The sequence below is a fragment of the Clytia hemisphaerica genome, unplaced genomic scaffold (genome assembly GCF_902728285.1).
Source record: "Clytia hemisphaerica strain Z4C2 unplaced genomic scaffold, Clytia hemisphaerica genome assembly, whole genome shotgun sequence".
NCBI lineage: Eukaryota > Metazoa > Cnidaria > Hydrozoa > Leptothecata > Clytiidae > Clytia > Clytia hemisphaerica.
Window position 1 is genome coordinate 656018 of NW_027103507.1, and position 23218 is coordinate 679235.

The 23218-nt window shown below is 36.4% G+C and overlaps 2 protein-coding genes and 1 long non-coding RNA gene across 5 annotated transcripts in view; all 3 read left to right on the forward strand.

Moving 5' to 3' along the window:
• Nucleotides 1-27: 27 nt before the first annotated feature.
• Nucleotides 28-1861, forward strand: LOC136798862 (uncharacterized). Of its 2 annotated transcripts, XR_010845444.1 has the most exons (3): nt 28-64; nt 1285-1366; nt 1599-1861. It is a non-coding gene; the product is annotated as an uncharacterized lncRNA (long non-coding RNA). The 2 variants fall into 2 exon arrangements; XR_010845443.1 differs by lacking the exon at nt 28-64 and having other exon boundaries at nt 1162-1366.
• A 7141-nt stretch (nt 1862-9002) lies between these two features.
• LOC136798906 (uncharacterized) overlaps nt 9003-23218 on the forward strand; it is a 38969-nt gene continuing 24753 nt past the window's right edge. For both annotated transcript variants that reach the window (XM_067055574.1, XM_067055575.1), the window contains exons 1-6: nt 9003-9130; nt 9764-9841; nt 10243-10312; nt 10839-10971; nt 11881-11989; nt 12625-12765. In XM_067055574.1, the coding sequence (XP_066911675.1) occupies nt 9017-9130; nt 9764-9841; nt 10243-10312; nt 10839-10971; nt 11881-11989; nt 12625-12738 (618 nt within the window). In that variant the 5' untranslated portion in view covers nt 9003-9016 and the 3' untranslated portion in view covers nt 12739-12765. The remainder of the gene's footprint in view (nt 9131-9763; nt 9842-10242; nt 10313-10838; nt 10972-11880; nt 11990-12624; nt 12766-23218) is intronic.
• Nucleotides 14211-16617, forward strand: LOC136798905 (uncharacterized). The gene is made up of 3 exons (XM_067055573.1): nt 14211-14489; nt 14871-15495; nt 16505-16617. The coding sequence occupies exons 1-3, from the start codon at nt 14284-14286 to the stop codon at nt 16550-16552; spliced, it is 879 nt and encodes a 292-aa protein (XP_066911674.1). The 5' UTR covers nt 14211-14283; the 3' UTR covers nt 16553-16617.

The following is a 23218-nucleotide window of genomic DNA, read 5'->3' on the forward strand; positions in this document are numbered from 1 at the left end:
AAAATAATTCTGAACCATTTGCAAAAGAACTATCTTCATACAAACAAACCAGCTGGTTGGCAGTGTAAGTTGAAAGGGTAGTAAGAAGACTTTTTCTTTAATTGTTTGATAGACCTTGCTAGGTTCCAGACAGATAGATAGGATAGATAGGTAGGTTGTGGATGGATACTTACTTTTTTGATACTTTTTGAAGGCTTCTTTGTTCGTCTCAACAATCATGGACCATGACTTTGATGCCATTTGAATCAGCTCTCCTAAGAGGAAAGTAATTCGGCAGCAGTGGCTCGTCCGGTATTGAATTAAGAAAATGGTCCAATTGATGTTTAAAATTAGTTTTGGAGCAGTTTTCCAGACGGTACTAATCGAACGCTTCGATTACGGAAGTAATCGAAGATAATCGAAGTAATCAAATGATTATTTATCGATTACTGCTTTCGATGACAGGTAATCGAACGCATTCGATTACAAAAATCGAATGCATTCGATCACTGAAATTTCGTAAATTGGGTGAGTATTCGATTACCCGTTTGATTACTTTTCAATGACCCTTCGATGACGTTCGATAACCCTTCGATGACTTCGATAACCATTCGATGACTTCGATAACCCTTCGATGACTTCGATAACCCTTCGATGACTTCGATAACGCTTCGATAACGTTCGATAACCCTTCAATGACTTTTGATTATTGCAAATTATTAGATTATCTTCGACAGTCAGGCAAATCCTTGCATTTGCACGGGGTGTGCATTTGCAACGGGTTTTCCCGATCCTGTGCAAATGAGCTAGAACGCGTCAGGCAAATACGTCAATTTCAACTTTAAAATGAAGATGAACGGGGCTTTCATTTTTTCTTTACGAGATTCTTCATTCGTTAATAAAGAATTGTGTCCATTGAAAAAAGATTCCACCCATTCAATCTTTTTTAATCAAGCAAAATATTTTTGATAAATTTGAGTATTTCTAAACGCGTCTAGATCACGCGATTTCGCTACTCGAAAAATTTGCATACGGAACCCGCCCTTACCGGCTTTCTTTATGATGCGAACGGCCTTGAGGATCGTTAAAAATGCGATTTTCGTATTTGCGTTAGGTCGATATAGAATACTATTCAGTGATACCTAACACTCCTAAAAATAAACCCCTGTATCAGAATCATATCCATATTTTCTTCCCAAACATTAGACTTAGCTTCACTGCTAACAAAAACGACTGATCCGATTATTTCAATACTTTGTTGAAAGTTCAAGCTCAAATAAAGTTTTTACTTTTCTTTTTATTCAGGAGAAATGGATCAAATGAAGCGGAGACGATTTGTCAATATCACAATCATTACGGACTGCTTTCACTAAACTCAAGAGACAGCGTAAGTTACATTGTTGTATGTATCAAACAATTATCTCATCTAGATCTATGTTGAAATCTAGATCGATTTTTGTGCTTCCCATCAAATAGTGTGCGTTACTTGTTACCGTAACTTCGGCAGTTTATCCACAGACTTTTGAGCGACAATCACTTTTTCTAGTTTCAAGCTTAACAAAATCTACCGTACCACGGATCTTCCACAGTCATAACTTAAATTTTCATTCTTTATTTAGTGTGCCGCCACCAATGTTACCGATTGTTACCATTATGAGCTGTTCAGGGAGAGCGTGTTGCTCGAGAGTCGTGAAGAAGAAAATAAGAACCATCTTTTTTATTAAAGTTAACAATTTATAAAATAATATACGTTACGAAATAAATACAACATCAAAAAAAGTGGCCAAAAATAAAAATGAGGCCATTGATCATTACAATCAAATTAATAGAATATAGACCAGGGGGGGGGCACGCAGTTACTACAAGACATGATGTGTAGTAAGTGCTTTTTCAACACATTTTTTCAGGACCACCACCCTTTGCAGTTACTACACCTTGGTAGTAACTGTTTTCAGAAAAGATTTTCAGGTACCACCCCTGTTTTTGAGTGATATCATCACAAACATGCTCGAAATTACCCTAAATTGCGATTATTTTTCAACCTAAAGCCATTTCTGTGCTAGATTTTCTTTTAATTTACTTGGTTAACAGCTGTTGAGAACATTTTAATGATAATTAGGGAAAGCATAATTTCAAAGTAGAGTCTGAAAAGTATTTCAAATTTTTTTTCGTCCATTTATAACAAAAATATTTTTTCAACAAAGAATTTTTTCACAAAAAAATTCATTTTTTGTGAAACATTTTGAAAGTTCTTTAAAAAGAATTAAAATATAAGCACTTACTACACCAAAAGTGCTAGTTTTAGTGTTCGGCACCACCCCCAAACAGCAGTTACTACACTGTGTAGTAACTGTTTTCATAACTTCTGAATACAGTACCACCACGGTAGTAAGTGTCATACTGTCTTGTAGTAACTGTGTGCCCCCCCCCCTGTATAGACTGTAACTTCGTTAGTCTTTATTTTCTTTATGGGCGTTGTTTTTATTCTCTTGCGCACATACACCACTGTCTCTGTGCCGCCCCGGTGGAGCTTTTTCCTTCAGTGTGGATGAAAATTTCTATCTAATCGTAGTGTCCAGACGATTTTTGGCTAAGTTTTCTAGTGGGGCGGGGGGCTCCACCGTATCTCTGACACAAGGGTATTCTCCAGAGGGTTTCCATCATATTCTCGCCCTCGCCAATGAATGTGTATCATTATGATATTACTACAACGTTGGAAAATGTGGAAAATACACGTCTCACCTGGATATGATCGCAATTGTGTTCCCATAAAAAATGAAAACTGAAATAAAAAAGAAAAAGAAGAAACGGCGAGAGAAGAATTGTTGTAATTCATCCTATCTTGACCACTGGAGAACTAAAAATAAGTATGGAGTGGCGGGATCGGGATTCTGAAACACTGTTATCTCACAATACCCGTATTCTAAGTTTCGTATGTTTGCATTCGAAAATCGAAGTATGGCCGCGCGGATAAACTCCTTCGCTACAGCCTCACGCCAGCATAAGAAGGAACGATTCTTGTTTTCCAAATCAAAATACAAAGACAATAAAGAAGGATTACCTGGTATATCTTATTGAATTTGATTCATCTTCTTGATATTGATTCTAAACAAAAAGAATGGTGCTAATTGATTGTAAAACCATTGCAAAATCTTAAATTTTATAATTTTTCACCCTGTGCAAATGCACAGAGTTCCAAAAACCCAGTGTATTTGCACCGGGTTTTCGCACTACTTTCGATTTCGACCCGTTGCAAATGCAACGTAGCGGACTCCGTGCAAATGCAAGGATATTTGCCTGACTGTTCGACGACCCTTCGACTACCCTATATGCTACATTCAACTGTACCGTATTACTTCGAACAAACGCCCGCGGCGTTTATTTAACTTTTTCGATTTTAGGAGGAGCGTTTATTCAAAGGGGGCGTTTATTCGAAGTAATACGGTGTATACCGTCGTTTTACATATTTCCTTTCAGTTTCCCACACTAAGAAGAAGATTCCTGTGAAAGACCAGAACTCCGGGTAGTTAAAAAAACAAGCTTCGAAAAATTATTAGCCCTACCCAGCAGGCTCTCCCGTATGCACAGTACAATGTACGGCGGCCTGGTTCGATTAAACTTTGCTGTTGAAATAAACGAGGGAATAAAGAGATCGAAGCCTTCGATGACTAGTCGAAGTAATCGAATGGTAATCGAATGGTAATCGAAGTAACCTAATAAATCTGACAAACCGATAGTAATCGAAGAGTAATCGAATTAATCGAAGAGTCATTGAAGGGTCATCGAACATTCATCGAATGGTAATCGAAGAAGATGCAGATATTCTGAGGCTGGTGAGTATTCGATTATTTCAAAATTTCGGCGTAATCGATAAGTCATCATTCGATGACGTTCGATTATATTCGATTATTATCGATTACAATCGAACGTTCGGAACATTCGATTAGTACCGTCTGGAGTTTTTGAGGTTACGGATGGATTGTGGGAGGGCATTAAATAGTCTGGGACCTTCTTCTGACAGGGAGTCTCTCCATATGTTTTTTTGCCTTATGTTCACCTCTTTTAGATAACATTTTCTACCCAGTCTCTGGTTATCGTAACTGAAGATGCCATCTTTGTTTTCAGTATAGTTAGAATTTGGTACAAGCTGTTCTAGGATGCTCCAGGTGTAGATAATCCTGTATCTTTCTCTGCGCCGCTCCAGGCTGTATAGTTTAAGTTCTTTGAGCTTCTCCCAATAGTTGAGATGTTGAAGTGTAGGGATTCCATTCAGGTAAGATTTTTGAAGTGATTCCAGTTGTTGGATCAGATATCTTTTTGAAGGTGACACCACAGCTGGGAGCAATAGTCAATGTGTGGTAGTACCAGTGACTTCCAAAGAGTTAGCATTACTTGACAATCTCTTGTTTTGAATGTTCGATGGATCCAAGCAATGATACTTTTGACTTTCTCGATCTGGTTTGTGATGTGTTTGCTGTATGGTTGTGGCTTTCCTCTTCACTCTTTTTCAGACTTTCTTCGGGTGCATGTCACTAGTCCGACACTTTCTAGTCCGACAGTAAAATAGCCCGAATCTATAAATAAATTTAAAATTTATAAGTCTTTTTTTCCAATGTCACTTTTTTCCGAAAATGAAATATTTTAGAGTGTGGAATGTTAAATAAGGGTTTTTCACTGAGATAATATTAATAATAGTTCATTTTGGCAGCATTTTGACATAATTAGAAGTAAAGGACCAATCAAATTTGCGCAAAGATAATTTATAGTAAAAAGAATGCACCGCCCTAAGAGTCCCTTTTTGCATGTTTAGAATTATGCTATAAGGGTTGTAAACCACAAACTTTAATTTTTGGATTTTTATAAGCACATGGTCGCTTACAGCCCTCGAAATTCAAGTAAAAGTAAGTCGGCACGTAAGTGCCGTCCAAATCCGGCCGAAGGCCGGCAAAATTTTGCCGACCTAAGCTTGTTTTTAGGTCGGCAATGCCGATCTGAGCTATATTTTAGGTCGGCAAAGTTGTTTAAAGGCTACGGCAATGTTTGTTTTTTTATTTGAGTGCGATATGGTTCTTATTAGAGACTTTCATTTTACAGTTACAGGATAAAAGAATAATAAAATAACAAAACGACAAATAAAGATTGTTTTTCTCTTTTAATACTTTTTGCTGTTAAGGTCGGCTTTGCTGACCTAAAAGATAACTTATGGTCGGCTGCCGAGAGAATCAATGAATATGGTCGGCAATGAACTGCCGACCATACGCACTCTTTGGTCGGCTTTTAGGTCGGCACTGCCGAATGCCGACCTGAAATTCGAGGGCTGCGCTTATAAAAGATGTGCCTCCTCTTCGGAGATTCATATTTTGTTTTATATGTTGTTTTTTTACTCGTTGTCGGACGAAAGTGTTGTCGGAATACTGACGCATTCGTCAAATCCAACGTCGGGCATTTTCACTGTCGGACTAGAAAGTGTCAGACTACTGACGACCTCCCCTTTCTTCACTGTTCAGAGTCAGACTAACTCTCCCCCACTCAGTACAATCTATACCGTAAGATCGGGTAACTTGCATAATCAAGCCTATTCTAAATTCTTGAGTATCGATTGATTTTCATCAATTCCTGAACAGTCAGTATAGACGACTTAAATTCATATATCAATGCACCTACCTCTTTGTACCTCTTTTTGGCTTCTGCTTGAACAGCTCATCCAACTCGTTGAGTCCGATGCTTCGACATTTTCTTGAGGCTGTTGGAGTCAACTTGCCTAAGGTTAAAATAGTGGGCAAGCAGAGGTTCATCCGGAACAGTTGTAAGGAGGAGGTGTCTAAGTGTTTTTTGAATACTACTTCTTTGGGCAGTTTGTCAAATCTCTTATGGGCCGTCGACAAACGACTTTCCTTTTTTTAACGGCTTCTGGCCGTAAGGGGTGGGAGGGGGTCACTGCAATGCCGTTAAAAAAGTTAAAAAAAAAGGGAAAGTCTCACTTACAAATTTCATCAGTCCAAAAAGTAGAAACATGTGAAGAAAGGCTAAGACCAAAGCAACCACACGACATTCACCTTATTCACCAATTAATGCTTCGACGAGAAAAATGACTGGTCACGTGACGAAAGTCGGCAAGGAAAGAACATGGCGGCCATGGATCAGTGAAAGTATTTACTTTTGAAGAATTTTTTTGGCCGCTAAGAAGTAGGGGGGGAGGGGGTCTGAACCTTAACAGCCTCAGGCCGTTAAAAAAAAGGAAAGTCGTTTGTCGACGGCCCCTTATTGGTCTGGGAAGGGTGTTGAATAATCGAGAGCCTTCTTGGGAAAGACTTCCCCTCCAGATATTTTTGTGTTTGATATTGACAGCTTTTAGATTGCAAATTCTCCCCAATCTCTGATTTGGGCCATCCCAGAAAGTTTTTGTTACCCCCGCCCCGTCGGACGACGTGCATTTTTACATTTTTTCTAGCCTCAGAACTAATTTTTCTTTTCCAGTGGTGGTCAGAAATTTGATGAAAATCCATGTACTTTTGCAAAATGCATTGGAAATTCCACTCTTTTTTGCCTTTTTTAATTCAATTGCCTTGGAAATTGATACATTTTCTTCTCTCGGCTTGGAAATTTCGAATTTTGGTTAAAACTTTTGCCCTCGGAAATCCTGTCAGTTAGGAACATTTGGCGAGTTCCTGTACGCAGCCGCAATAAAAAAAATCAATAAAAAACTCAATAAAAAATGGCGTTCGTGTCTTTTCGCACTTTTTTTAGCCTAGACGATGTAGCAAATATATACTCTAGGTCTAGGGGCTGAGTTAGGTCTCGTATGCACATCGGCGTATAGTCATTTTTTCTTTTGATCATGAAAGTATAGTCCTTGAAGAGTCAGAAAACGTGTGTGGCGTTATTTGGATCAGGCACAAATTTCCATAATGGCGGATTTTAGATTTTCAACCCTTTTTAGCCCTCTTGCTTGAAAAGAATTTTTTTTTTGACTTTAAACATAGACATATTATATACCAATCGATCACAAATTTTATGCTGATTAAGAAAAATGTCAGAACCATGGTCTGAAAATTTCGTTATCTGGAGATATGAAGCACTTTCGATTTTGATTTTTGAAATGACTACTCTTGGTTCCAAATTTGCGTGGCTGTAACATTTGATTGGCTTACTTAATTTACTTGAAATTTTCGGAGGGTCTTGCCTACCGCTCACATAATAAAATTCAGAAAAATTTATTTTCTACATGAATTTCGAAATCCATAATGGCGGATTCAAAACTTTCTTTCGTCACATGGGCTCTTAGGCTCTGCTAACCTAAGAAAAATATTTTTTGAGCTTAAAACCCTGCATATTATATACCAATCGATCAGAAATTTTATGCTGATTAAGAAAAAGGTCAGAACCATGGTCTGAAAATTTTGCTATCTCGAGCTATGAAGTTATCAAGAGATACGAAGTACTTACGTTTTCTAAGTTTTGAAAACGAAAGTGCTTCATATCTCTAGATAACGAAAAAAGAGGGCTAAAAAGGGTTGAAAATCTAAAATCCGCCATAATTTGTGCCTGATCCAAATAATGCCGCACACGTTTTCTGACTCTTCAAGGACTATACTTTCATGATCAAAAGAAAAAATGACTATACGCCGATGCGCATACGGGACCTAACTCAGCCCCTAGAGTAATAGTAAGTATAAGCACACTGTGCTTTTAATTGGCTGACAATTTCTTTTGCGTCGGAAAAACTTTTTCAAACTTTCAGCGATGATTGATCAAACTGTTACAATGAAAATTATCCAGCGCATTTTTTATCTTCTTACCTTCTTCATCTTTAATGAAGCACTCGAAGTTTACTGAAAGTAAGCACATAAGATATTCTTATAATTAATGATATTAATTTAAACACACTTAGTTATGCGCTGCGGTGGAGTGCATGACGTAAGTCACGCGGCAACTAACTCGCCTTCTGTTGGAAGATCATATTGGGCGTTTTGGCATTACCACCCTCGACGCAGCGAGCACCTTTGTCTTTCCGCAACTCTTTCCACCATTTTAGATGGCCTTAACAATAGATCCAAAAGGGCGCCATAATCTTGGAAGATAATTTGTTTTGGTCTTCGGCTTTGGGAAGTAGCAATGTTTTTGGTTGTTTTCGATGGAAAATGGTAAGAAACTTAAGTTTACAAGTGTCATTTAGTTTTTGCTGGCTTATAGAATGGCAGGATCCTGGATGGTTTCCCTAACTGCCTGTGTCGTCCGCCCCCCCCCCCTGTTACAGACAAATATAATATATGGCAGGAAATGCCTCCTTTGTCTTAATCAAAATTTGAGACGTTGCCTTCAATAACGTTCCTGGCAGCTCCATCAATATGCCAAAAACATTTTGTTCAACCACCTTCACTTCTGAACTTCCTTTTATAGGATGAACCATATTCATGTGGCTTTCAGCCTTGCACTCCATCGCAGAGGAGTATTAATGACTTTTTTGACTAATGACCAAGTTAAAACTAAATTTTTTAATTTTTTTATATAGTTGAGTATTAAAAGGCATGCATTCAAATAATAAAGGTTTAAAATTTTTCTGTGGGCTACTGTAGTTAGTAAAATATCTCAAATAGGCTCTGGGACCAACCCTTCCAGGTTGCCTGCAGATCCTGATACTATTTCCGCTTGTCGGATAGGAAAATATATTTGTATTTTTGACTACTAAAGAATCCACCACGGTTGTGGATGTTTATTCGTGGCAAAGAAATTCTCACCAGAAAAGTTCATTCCATATCAAATATTACTCTTTCATGTTTCTTTTCCATCGCTTTGCTGTTTTGAAAACCAAAGCAAATGGCCTGATGTTCATGTCTTGGGCTCCCATAGTTTGGCGGTCCGCATGGCTTGAATTTTTGTGAAAAAGTTTAGAAGTTATCTCTGTTACTGCATTTTTTCCATACCCTATTCAAGATTTCCTATTGCATTCAAACTTGGTATGGAAAACATGTTGTAAATTTGATGTTCCATACTTTACCGTTTTACCATTTCATTTTAGCAACAAAAAAGCAATTTTATGATGGCAAATCCATGGGATTCAGAACCATCATTTATAAATCATGGAGGTTTGAATCAAATCATATTAACAAACAGAAAAATTTGCTCTGATAAATCATCACATCCTAACAATGTAAGTATCAGCTTCTTTTTTTTTATAAGAACATCCAAAGTTTTTGAAGTCTTTGGATGTTCTTAACTCTTTGAGTTTTAAGCCTAAAAATGTTCTTAACATATTCTTATTTTGACCATTTTGTGAATGTTTTTGACCATTTTCCTTAAGAAATAGGGTGTTTTTGAGTCCACAAAGTCTTGAAATGTTCTTAACTTGTTCTTAACATTTTGACCAGTGAAGCCTTATGTTCTTATATAGCTTGTTCTTATTAAAAAAACGTGTACCAGGGTCTCATCCCGTGAAATTATCAACCACAATTGGAGTTTATGACCGATTGAACTGCCTCTATGAGTGCTATAAAATAGTGCATTTGGTCGGGGTGCTCCCAGATCTCTACTGGTGGTATCTAGTCAAAAATTGCGTGTGGCTCAACGCACCCCTTCCTCTGTAATGATTGATCACTAACCAGCACAAACGTTTGGGGTAAGGTTATTAAGGTGGGAGTAAATTGTATTATATTTAGAATTAGAAAGCTGATTATCAGACAGGATGGTCTCATATGTTGAGACCTGAAATATTAGGCTAAGCCTTAAATTTCTCATTACACTATTATTGTAAAATGATCTAAAATTTAGAATACATAACTTTCAGGAATCGTCAAACCATTCATCGGTTCATTTTATCAATGTTTTGAGGGAACTGACATCTCTGAACAAAGAGCAAGTGAAAGTTAGTGTATTTTATTGATTTGAGTCTTCCAGGAAAAAAAAGAATGGGTAGTAGTGTATCAATTTAGAATTTAGATTTAAGGATATCAATTTATAAGCTTTTTTTAAGATTTCTTTCTGAAGAAGTAAAAACTCCAAAAATGTTCAATATTTTCTCTACAAAAAAATTCGCAAAAGAACTTTTTTTTTTGAGTAAGTCGCCAGTTGACAAATTCTTCTACTCCCCTTTTTGTCCGGTATCCTCGCAACATTCCCAGTTTTCTTTCTGGTTGATTTCCTGATGAGTTTTTAGTTAAACCTTCAGAGGGGGTTGTTTTTATCCTTTTCCATCCATTATTTTATGAAGTGAATCGATTACTGCACCAAGTCTTTTGCTAATTCTGATCGTCCACACTCTTTTAGGTTTCGCTTGAATTGAAGCAAAGGCAACTGCATCAAGAGTTCTTTAATATCCTGTCCACTGATGTTTTGGGTAAACAATTTTTAAGTTTTTTGAAAAAAATTAAACACATCATAAACTCCTTTTTCAAATACACGCTTTTTTATAAGAACCAGTTAGTTCTGGCTGAAGGTCGGATTTTCTAATGTTATTTTGTGTTTTCCAGACTTCAGATGTTCTTAAGGTAATTATGCTTGCTTTATCCACTAAAAGATTAAAAAAATAAATAGTTTTTGAAGTCAACTTTCTCTGATTCGAACTCCTATTGTTCGGATCTTTCTGTTATTTGAACTAAAACCACGTTCACTTGCTACGGTTCCGTTTCGCTCCGAAACGAAATGAAGCCACTCTATTGGTTAGAAGTGACGTAAAACTTAAATTCAACTAATAGAATGGCTTCATTTGTGTGTGAACGTGGTCTAAATGGTTATTCCCCTCAACTTTGCCGTATAGATTACTCTTCGTAATCCGAATCTTTCGATGATTCGAAGAATTTTCTTGGCCCTTGAAGATCGTATTAGAGAAAATCAACACTGTATTACTATTTTATTTTTGTTAGACGGTTTGATATCGATGGTTGATTTCTTGTCAAGCCACATGCAGAATATCATTGATCAAAAAGAACAGATCATCCATCATCTCCATGAACCGTTCGTTGGTAAACCGCTGGCTATAGAAGCTGAATATCACAGGTTTGTTATGACTGCAGTGGGTTTAAAGATATTCTTATTCCGTTATAAAGAAAGGAGGCACGCCTCTATGCTGGCAATGCAGAATAAACAATAGAATTTCTCAAAATTTGTGTTCGCGCGACTCGGAAGCACTGAACTTTATATATCCCTGGACCAAGCTATATCTGCCATCTTTGATCGGAGCTCTTTTGAAATGGGTACCCGAGAAGAAGCCATTGCAATGTTGAAAATTAACGTCTGACGGCGCTACATCATCAGGTATTCGAGGAAAAGTAGATCTAGCAATTGAGTTGTGCTGCCATTAGGGTGCCACTTTTCAAAAAACTCCGATCAAAGATTTTGCTTGGCTGGGATTGAGAAACTTGGTCCAGGGATATATAAAGGGCAGTGCTTCCAAGCTGTGTTAGAAAATGGTAGGAAATCTGATAAATGGTGTCCTTTAATAATGAAAATACCGTGTCACAAAATGGCACCATCCAATTTATAGGATATTTAAGCTAAAATATCACACAAGCTTTATTAGCAAGAAGGCTAAGCCGCCTTTCAAGACATGCCAAAAATTCTAATTCACATCCACACAAGTTTCTTCAATTTCCTAGCCTTACTACCTGAAATTCTATCATTGAAATTTCACTGTTTGAAGGTCTGTTTTCATTATTTGTTCTGGTTTGAGATTTTTCAAATCTAAGTGTTTAGAAAATCCTCCCCCCTCTCCGAATGTGCATGTGATGCATGAAATGCATCCAAAGAGAGAACTTCAGCCAGAGGTTTTTTGTGGAGAACTATCGGAAAAATAGATATTTCGTAAACGTAAAGTACTAGCGAGCGACAAACATGGTAGAACATTTTCAAATCTTGTCCTCGCATTTGAAACTTGAATCCACTAATATTGGTTATATTACTTTTCAGTGATGTTTGCAAGTTTTTCCCCTTGATTGCAAAACAATTAGCGGAACTATCCTCAACCTTGAATAACATTGAATGGGTCAACAAATACTCTGTTCAATCTTCCAATTTGGTAAGTAGTATTTTTTGAAATTACAGAAATCTTTTTGGGAATTCCACTTTGTAGGTGGCCTATACTAGACGTCCACTCGCGTTTTTTTCTACGAATTTTTCATATGTTTGGAGCCAAGGTTTTCGTTTTGAAGTCATTTTAAAACCTTCGAAACTCCTACAGTTACAAAAAATTGAATTTGCGTCAATACACTAATGAAAAAGGCTTCTATTTGGTCAAAAATCATCAAAGTGGAACTCACAAAGAAACGGAATTAAAATCCTGGTTTTTGGTGAGGTGCTTGCTACTCTGTTGGGGATAAACCTTTAGGGTCCATGACATCTCTTCTAGGACGCAATCACATAAATTAATGTACTACAGGGTGTGCACCCCAAAATGCTTTTTTTTAATATTTCTGAAAAATAAACGCGATTTTTGTAAACATGAGTTACCTGTACACAGGAAAACATTTTACTAGTTTAGACTTGTGCCAAAACTGCTCATATTCCTAAACTATTTTTTATTTCAAATTCTATTGCCGTGCGTGTCAATGTCAAAATAAAATTTACCACCATTCTGGGCTGCACACCCTGTAATGCAAGGAAATTTGAATGTTGAAAAATATTGAAATAGTGAAGTCAAATTTTTTGACCCAGGGATCAACGCTTGACGTAATCGGTCAATCTCTTATATCATTGGAAAGACAATACAACAGCATCATAGAGGTCAGGGATGTTATGAATAAACGACTCAACATGTCCAGTAACTAAAGTTCATTTGAAGAATTAGTAAGCAAGGTACGCTTTATCTTTTATTTCAACTATGATAGAATGTCATAAACAGCTTTATTCCGAACTTCAGTTCATTTACTTTAGTAATGACAAATAACCTGGAGTAGTAGTTGATCAAATTCTAAAAAAGGCAAGTCAGTGTCATTCAGTTAGTCGGTGTCTTTTTGGTTGCTTTTTTATGAAAGATTATTTTTAACCATTAAGGAAGGGCAGCGTCTGTGACAGTGTCTGATCACGCTAAGAAGGCTATGAAAAATCAAACGAACTTGAAATGGACTGATAACAGTCCGAAAAGCGCACCGCGTTGAATCTAAAAATAGATTTTATTTTTGACATAATCATTACTCTCGATGTGTTTGTACGAGTTTCAATCCCATCAACCTTTGCGTTAATCTCTTTTGCACGTTAATTGCATCATTTGACAAAAGATGTATAACAACTTGCACGTATCTTCAATTGGGCCGCATTGAATTGTAGTATTGCAACTCGTACAAATGTCAAAAATAAGTGAAAAGTAATACTTATGACGTATGCGTTGCGGAGCGCTTTTCGTTCGACATTCGAGATCCATTCTTTTCGATGGACTTCTCACTTTAAAAAAAATCGAACGAGTATACTTCAATTTGCTTCGATGATATTCATCTATCCAGCTCTTCGACCCGACACATGTGATTTGATCGTGTAGCGTATTTGATATTTATTGCTGTGGACCTTTGTTTGTGGTCGAATATATTATCTTAACTTATACAGTAATAAAAGCCGGAGGCATTCCCGGTACGCTATAAAACAATTCTAATAAACTTCTTTTAAAAATTGCTAGTTTTGGAAATTTAATAAATAAATAAAAATTTAAAAATTGATTTTGGAAATTGCTTCAGCAATTTCAATGTCATATAGCGTATTTGATTCAGCCAAGCTTTTTTTTTTAGCAGTGTGTGGGTTCGTCAGGTATAGAGCACATTATATTTGTCGAGATATTTCTTGAATCTTTTGAGCAGCCAGTGATGTTTTGCATGTCAGATGGTAGAATGCGATTGACATATTTTCACTTCTTCTCTTCCCCTTTGAGCCTCGTCACACTAGCAAGATTTTGGATGCGATAATTTCTAGCAACAGTGGAAAATACCCTCACGTCAAGAAATGCCTTCTGTTGTCGGCCCGGGGATCAGCCCGGATGTCATATCCTTCAATTATTTTCCGTCCGAATAAATAGACGATATCGGATTTAGATAAATGCAATGCATTCTGGTTTCTAGGGACTCTCAAAGGAATTATAATAGATCAATTATAATAGATTATAATTCCTTTGAGAGTCCCTAGAAACCAGAATGCATTGCATTTATCTAAATCCGATATTGTCTATTGACGTATAAATCGTCATATAAGAAATTGACGTCAAATAATCTATTTCGCATTTTCGAATGAAAGCGTCAAGAAAATTTCAAACATCTTCAGATTGTTTACTCTTTTGATTGTTCAACACACGGGTTGTTTTTCTGAGAGAAATCACTTTTAATACCGAAAATGTCTTTGCCTCGTCGAAGCAAAGATACTATTTTAACTGGTTCGACAACATTACCAGAGCTTGCCAACATCAATACAAATCAATCTAACAACAGCATCACCTCAACCAATATGGCTGCTCTCAGCAATACAACACATTTAGAAAACAAACAATCGAATGCATCATCAGGTTTTGACGAAGATGATAATACCAGCATTGAGAGCAAGTAAGTTTTGAGGAATCACTCAAATTTGTCTAAATAATTTCTACTGGTTAATATTTAAGAGAATTGTTTATTTTCTTCTCGCTATTTTATTTAAAAAACCAGTTATTTTTTGACCATTTTCGTCGACTTTCCCTGAGTTAGATGTTGTGCTTGTTTGAATCTTATTCAGGGATAGTGCCAGGGCTCAACACTCTCTTGCGAGGAAATAGGTATTTTTTTAAAACACTATCTTTGAGAGTTGAATGGAAATAAACCTTAGTATTAATTATAACTGCAATATGCAGTATGCGTTGTGATCCTCATAGTTAGCTATAAAGCATATGCCTCTTTCTGGGTAGGTTTAGTCTCTTCTATAACTGCAATATTGTATTTCGCTTTCAGATCTGGTGTCTTACCTCCAATCGATTCGAATACCAAAGTTTTAGGCCCACGAAAATCAATCGAACTTTCTCGCCAAGAGAAAAGCTTAGAATTGTGTTCTCCAAAACCTAAAACTGCTATTGGTTGTAATCGAATCACTTCCGTTGATAAAAAACCATGTGATATTGACAAACCGAAACCTAATTCATTACCCCCGATCACTTCGACAGATGGTATTCCAGGCTTCATTGATATTAAGCTGCAAAAAAGTATTGTTATAAAGAACGCTGATAAACACGGCAACAAGCGTAGCCCAAGAAAACGTGCTAAAACACATGTCATCTACAAAGAACTGAACCGCGGTGATTCTTGGGAATTATTGAAAGCTGAGAAGATTCGATGTGTAGAATTAAGTAAATACGAAGAAAAACTAGAAGCCGAGCGACAACAAAAGAACGTGAAGAAATATAAGAAGAAAAATAATGAAAAGAAGAATAGCAGTAAGAAATTATCAAGTGATAAGAAACGTAGCAGCGTGAAAAGCCTTCTGACTGATGATGATGAGGAGGTGCTTGGTAAAGGTGCTTCAAAGGACCATAAAGAAATTAAGATTAGCAAAAAGAAAAGTAGCAGGCCTGTTGGGAGGGTGAGTATTATCCATTGAGTTTCAAGCACAAAGGACTAGAGGAGAGACTCCTGGATGGGAAATAAAACCACTTATTTCCCATCCAGAACGCCAGCGCGTAGCCTTTACACCAGCGCGTAGCCTTTACACAAACGCCGGATTGAAACTAAAATCTATCGCTAGATTTATTCAAAAAAATGTAGTCCTCCAAAACAAAGGAACCGCTAGATACAATCCGTCGTCGTGATTACGGCGCGTTCTATGCGCGTTTTTGATGGAAAATAAGTGGCTTCAATTTCTCTTGCCTGAGAAGGGTTGAAGTTTCGCCTATAGCCCTTCGGGATTGAAATTCAATGGTTTTATCTACCTTTTGAAAGTAAAGATTTTATTTTTCATAGGGTAGGATTTGTCTTGCTTTTTAACGATTTCAGGCAGACTTTAATCATAGGGGAGCAGAAAATGGTCTTTCAGCCTCACACTGAACCTTGAATCGTATATTGTGTCTCCCGTTTAGTTTAGGTATTCCAACTCTTTGTTGTGATCCTTTTGAAAAACTAGGTCTAAACAAGTTTGAATATCAACCCAGTGATATTTTTAAATATTAGAAATTTACCGTGACTTGATCACGAGGTTTAAGTCCGGCTATGTTTCTAGAGATTCTTCTTCTCCTATAACTCGGGCAAGATGGAGGATGTTTTCTCCACTGTTTTGTGCTACATTTAGACTGGAGTCGTTTATAAACCGTCTAACAATAATGTGGGTGTTATAAAGATAATACCATAATTTTTACGCCATAATAACAGTTGTCATAGACTATTTTCTACCTACAATGAGGCCCTCAAGCGAGCTATTTTTTTGTAGCGTGATTACGTGATTTCGTGATCAGAGTTACCGCTGGGGGGCCTTTGCATTAGGTTAAAATCCTGCTGCCAGCTTATTACGAACACTGTCATGTTGTCCACATGAAAATCAATAAGATTTTACACCTATCTTGAAGAGTTTTTTTAAGACATTTTTCTTTGTTTTTTAGAGAAACAAGAATCGTAAAACAATACAATCGGAAGAGAGTGATGACTAACTTACAATCTTTTAAATTTAAGAAATTTTAAATGTATACTTAAAAAATTTCAACAAAATAGAACGAATATAATATATTACATTCAAAATTAAAATGTAAATGCGTCTATTTTTTGTGACAGTATAATTAGACATTGTGGTAGGTGGTGTCACTCATCCCGTTCTGCGCCTGCGACGAGCTATATACTCTCCCGCGCAGTTCGAGTGTCACCACTATGCATCATGGTATCTGTGACTTGCGTGCACAGAACCCGTCTGGACAGTGCTAAGCGTTCTCACTTGAAAAAGGAGGAATTCCTACTTCCCAAGGAGTAGGACTCATTCCCCATTGGGGAGGGCTCATATCATCCATCATATCATATATTTAGCTGAGTTACAATAGGAACATAGTGGGGCTAACCCACTCACAGATATAACTGCAGAATTCTGGGAAGAAAAATGAGGTTGGGTCTTCGTTGGTTTTTCTTTTCAAGAAAGTCACGTGGTATGATGGGATTTCATCGTTTTAGGAGATGAGAAATTTTATTTTACTTGACGCGCTTCGAATGCGATGGAAATTCTAGATTTTATCCGTCGGCTTCAAATTTGTATCACTTTTTTTTTGTTCGGGAAATATGAAAGTTAGAAATCTAGTCTCTCTGACTGGACATCTTTAATAAACTTTTTTTTAATCGGGAATTCTTTAAGCAACAGGCCTAATAAGCTAACCCGTTCAAGTCTGATATTTTTCATGCGTAACTCAATTTTCATCAACCTGGGAATGTTTATACCGCAATAGAATATAAATTCTTATGTCACCACAACCGCAAGGATTCTCAAGATATCAATTACACAGGCAGACGTGTATTAGAGATGGAATGATATTTCTATTGAACTCTTAAAAATGCTAGAATAAATCAAACTTTTCAAAGTTTTCCAACTTTATATAGCTGTCCTTGAGAGCGTTTATATGCTTTTGGGTCTGCAAAGTTGTGCCTTAGACCATGTTCACACGTTACCCTTCCGTTTCACTCCGGTATGATTTTTGTTACGTATCGAGTGTGTTCATATTCGGAACGTTTCGGAGTAAGAAAACGGAACAGTTCCGTTCCGATGAAAAAATTGGAACGAAACTGTTTCGATCTGTTTTCCTTTGGAACGTCTTCTTTTTTAACGTTTTGAATTTTGACGTTCACACTTGTTTCGGAATCGTTTCGTTTCGGAACGGAACGGAACGGAACCGTAACGCCTGAACATGGTCTTATGATTAACATGTATCATTTGAAGTTTTGTGTCTGTTCCAATCTTGACATTACTTTAAAGATATATTTTACCAGTTTTTCAGATAAATCACAGGTATCACACAACACCACAACAAAGGATATCGACCGTCTAAAGTGTTTGACATAATACTTCATATTTTTGGTTAAACTCTGTATGTAGTGTGAGAGAAAGGAGACAGCTACTTTGAGAGAGCAACATTTTGCTAAGCGCTTTATATAAAAATGAATTATGCGTCATTATTTAGGTGGGGCTTAAATGAAGTTTTTCTTGACAACTGGGTTAACGTTACGGAAAAATCAAACAGATGGCAGCAAGACTTTTAAAACTTTAAGGGAAGAAATTTAGCAGTGTTGTATCAACAACCGCACTCGACCAAACAATTAAAGTTATTTCGAAGAGTATTTAAACACTCTTGTAATATGATAAACTTATACCACGCGGACTTAAGTTTGTGATTACCGTTGCCTCTTGAAATTTAAAGTAAAATCCATTAAAATTTTGTTCGAATACAGGAAGGAAGTTTAATAGCTTAATTATTTTCGTAGTATAACTTCAAGCTTTGCTTCCTTCCTAACTCATTTGTCTTGCCGAATTTCAAACAATGATCTATTTGGTGTAAAACACCAGTGTGAACTTTTATTCTGCTACGAATTTAATTCATAAAGATTGTTCTATAATTATATTCTTTCCTCAAAGGAATTGATTTCTACCAGTACTAATTTTTATGGTCCGTCTTAAAAATGCCAGATTACAGAGTCAACTCTCTCTAACTCGAACCTCTATAATTCAAATCTTTCTGTAATTCGAACTAAAACATTAACCCCCTCTCAGCTTGAAAGTAGTTTAAAATGCTCTCTGTAATTCGAATTGTTCTCTAATTCGAAGAGAATTGTTCTTGGTCCCTTGAAGATCGAATTAGAAAGAGGCTTGTATCAATTCCTACGTAAATAAATTCAAAAGCGTCATCTCAACTTGTTATAAATTTAATTATGAACCATTAACCAACTTTCTGTTTTGGGTATTTGTCCCAATTCACGCCTGGTTGCAGTCAATGAAGTGAAAGCCCGAAGGGCTAGAACCGAATCTCTTACGTAGGTTTGAAGCCGCTAAGTCCTACCTAAGTCGCGTGGCCTTGACCGACCCTCGTGGTATTCATACAAATTCCAGACTGAAAGTAGAATTTTCTGCTAGATTTCAAAAATATACCATTCGAAAACAAAGAAACCATTAAATTCAATCCGTCGTCAAAAATACGGCGTATATTCTAAGGCTTCACTTTTTCCTGCCTGAGAAATATTAAAGATCCGCTTCTAGCCCTTCAGTCTCGATCCACACCAGGTTACAGCCTTTTCTTGAACAATTTAAACCTTGGACCATGGAAATGTCTAGACAATTTTCAAATATTAAAAAAAGCTTGACAGTTTCACGGAAAACATAAGGTCAACAAAAAAGACCAAGAAAAAATAGTTCCGAGAATCTGGCCCCCATTAGGGGAATTCTTGATGCTCCTCTTTTGTTATCTAAAAGAAAAAATAATACTATAAAAAATACTAACTTTGACCCTGATTCTCCTATCTCTTTAGAGGCCTTTAGACGTTGAGGCTTTGCATTGAGAAGAAAATACATAGTTACTAAACAGGGTTGTCAGAATAAACAGGGGTTGGAAAAATTTTCAAATTTTAATAAACGGGGGCGGGGGCTAATTACCCAGGGGGTTGGAAATTGTACCTCTAAATACCCAAAAATAAGGTAAAAAATAAAGGCAAAGCAAAATAAGGGTTTCTTCTTTTGAAAGCTGAAAATATTTTCAAAAATGTTCGAAAGATTGACCTTGTTACGTAAGAAAGGGACGTGTCAGGACCCATCATTTATAATAGAAATATTCGAAGATTTTCAATAATGTGCTCATAGACATTGCAACAGTATATCCTATTCCAATTTACAGCCACAATCTAATTTCATCATTGATGGGAAAACTACTACATCACATAACATGATCACATTTTCTAAAACTGAGTTGGTTTCATGCAATGATTTTTACTTGTACTTTATTTGAATGAGAAATCCTTGCTTTTCGTAAAAGATGATCTACTAAACGTTTTTTTTACGTAATGTACGCAAACCTCACCAGGAAGATGGAGTTTTAGTCGAACGCTGCGTTTGCTGGTTTTAAGGTAGGCTTTCAAACTTAACCCTTCGAGCATTTTCCTATTTTTTTTACTAGGAAAAGAGTCTTGGGAAGGAGCGAGGCCCCCTTAAAATCTCAAAACTCTGAGGTCTATTTTGACAACTAAAAGAGACTAGTAATAGAAAAAATTTGGTCTCAAGAGTATATGGCACCGTGTGCAAAATTCGAGATTGGTCCCGTACGGGTTTGGTATTTTACAGACCGGTCCGTTTATTACCTAAAATGCTCACTTTCAGCATAACAGCTCGTCTGATTTTCAAATTTTAGATACAGTAACCTAGGGCCGATTTTTTCATCAATGATTTTATGCAAATTCATATTTGGTGCACACTTGTAAAATTTCAAGTCGATTGGTTAAATATTTCAAGAGTTATCAATAATTTTCGCAACCTCCCCCCCCCCACAAGATACTTGAAGGGTTAAGGAACCTTTTTTCTATCTACCCTGATAATTTTTAGATAGACATCAGTCTGATTTTCGATTTTTAGAATTTTTATCGATACTCGAAACTCGTTTAATTATTGATTGGTTTATATTTGGATATTACCCTGACTGAGGTACCTTTTTAACGAATTATTGTTAGACCATGTTCAGACGTTACGGTTTCGTATCGCTCCAGTATAGTTTCCATTACGGATCGAGAGTGTTCATATTTGTTCCGGAACGTTTCGGAGCAAGAAAACGAAGCTATTCCGTCCTGATAAAAAAAGTGGAGCGAAACCGTTTAATCAGCTTTGCTTTGCAACGTTTACACTTCAGACCTTGTTAATTCGCTATCTATCAGATCTTAGTCGTTAAAAACAGCAAGTGATCAATAGTGGAGGGGAACTAAAGAATCCTGCATTTACTAAAAATAGACAAAAAGAACGACAAATTTCATAAAAAACGAAAAATTTCACCATCTTCACCATTTCAAAAACCACAAATGGTTTTTTTATGATTATGGTATGTGTTGATAAGGATTATGGGTACGATTTTGTTCCGACTGTACTGTATTTAATGGGGGGTGTGTAGGGGTTCCAAATACCGTTTTCCCGTAAAAATTTTGGCTGAATCCCAGAATCCTGAAAATTGAAAAAAATAATAACACCATCACACCGGTTTGTAGTGGTTAAAATACCGGAATACTGACTAAAAATAAGGCTAATCACCGTCACCGTCACCGTCTGATTTTAAAATACTGTTTTCCCGTCTCTTTTTTGCGTCATATCCCTTAGTACCGTACTAAAAAAGAGCCAATCCCGTCACATCGTAAAAGTACAACCCCCTCTTTCATCGGAAGTAGGAAACTCTTTTCAACGTCAACAAGGTAAATCCTATTTCCTTTAGGGTACAAGATAATCTAATAATCTTCCCCTACGCTTAGTTTGAACTTTGTTTTGGGTTTATCCTTATTTTATCTCGCCCTCAATATTTGCTACGTTTTTCTGTCATTAATTATTCAACAGGCTGTATGGAATTTGCACCAGTTGTCTTTCTTCTTAGAGCTATATAAATACACCTCCGATCAAGCTTTTTTTAAGATATAGATAGATTCTGACGATGTTCAAAGACCAACCTTTTGTCAGAGTGAGTAATAACCGATTGATGCAAACTTCGAAAGACAATTGACTTACTTAAAAACTTGCAGTTTTTGTAGTTTTCGTCATAATTCGGAATTTTTGATTGGATAATTTAATTTTTGTTTTTGTTTTTTTCCCTTGTTTAAATTTTGCGAAAACGCTTGAAATTGCGATTTTGAAAAATAATGCAAAATAAATTACGATGCAAATGCTACTGCTCGAAAAACTTGGGAAGCTTGCAAATACCGGGGGAGTTTGATCGGATTTTTACTTTTACGTAAATCTTTTCGATCCACGCAAACCGCTGAGGGCCTTTATGACCCATTTGTTACTTATCAATGAAATCGCTTTCTCCCAATATTACTAATTTTACTAATATTAGGGAAGTAATTTTCCTAGGGTTGTAAAATGGCCAAAATCACCCGCCAAATTTAATCGAAATATGCAATCGTTAAAACATCTCAGGGCTAAAAAAAATCCCACCCCGAAAATGGCCATTTCCTGGCCTGGGATTTTTTCCTGTGTATCAAGGAACTTTAATAAAAGCATTTTGATGAAGTCTTTCAAATCCTTAGCTGTCAGTGAAATTACAAATCCTTATAACATTTGATAGAGTTTGATTTTAAGATAGAAGATTCACTGATGAAAAAACGGTAATTGTAGCATGACTCTACCAAGACTTGATTTCCCCTTATTCAATTTTCATTATTTTGAACATTACATGATGATATCACACTCACGGTCATCTTTTCAACGAGCACAAAATCGTAATATTATTCAAAATTTATCAATTCACATCTGGGTGATTTTACTGAATCCTGACTTACAAAGGATTTTATAGATTCGTCTAGCCTAGAAATCTAAGCTAGTTTGATTCAGTCACTAGGATAAATCTGATGGTGACAGATTAACTATTCAGTATTCCAAGACAAACTTAAAATCTTTAAATTTAAAAAAACTTTAAAGCGACGAAAACGCTATATTGCCTATGCCGTGTGTATGAATACGGGCTTAATTAACTAGGCTAAGAGTTGTCATGGTAAAAAAAACAACTCATCTTCTTAAGGATTTGCAAAATATATTGAAGTGGTTACACTGAAACATTTCTTTGTTCCTCGGTAAAAGCTTCAAACAACAAGTCAATTTAACACAGTCAATTCCTTTACGAAACTAAAGTCAGACAATTCAAAAAAAGAAAAACTCGCGCGCTTCAAAATTTTTCCCAACTGAAGTCAGACAAGGAAAAAATTTAAAAGATCGGGTGCGGAAATTCGTCAGGATTTTAATCACAATGTTTGACTGATGTTTGTTTTGTTATTGCATAATATAAACATAGTTTTCGGGATTTTGCGTAAAGAATAAGGTCTTTGTATTCTTGCCTCCCTGTTTTAGGGTTGATTCCATTATATATCCATTATTGTCTTATCTTTAATAAAAAGGAACTAAAAGAGAGAAAGTCCCGAGGAAGACCAAATGGGGGCTCTTAGTTCTGATATCGGGCTATCGGGCAAGGAACTGAAATTCTTTGAGACAAAGGTTTCAAGCAAAAATTAGTTTGGGAACGTGCGACAGGCTCCTTTAGGACATTTCAATGATGTTTCGTTATTTGTGTATTTCTCAATAAGTCGGTACTCGGTCTGGTACAAAAAAAACA

What these genes read in the sequence shown, in the direction of transcription:
- LOC136798905 (XM_067055573.1), top strand. Translation starts at nt 14,284, where the DNA reads ATGTCTTTGCCTCGTCGAAGCAAAGATACTATTTTAACTGGTTCGACA. An exon ending in AATACCAGCATTGAGAGCAA is followed by an intron (nt 14,490 to 14,870) that starts GTAAGTTTTGAG and finishes TTTCGCTTTCAG; the next exon opens with ATCTGGTGTCTTACCTCCAA. An exon ending in GTAGCAGGCCTGTTGGGAGG is followed by an intron (nt 15,496 to 16,504) that starts GTGAGTATTATC and finishes TTTGTTTTTTAG; the next exon opens with AGAAACAAGAATCGTAAAAC.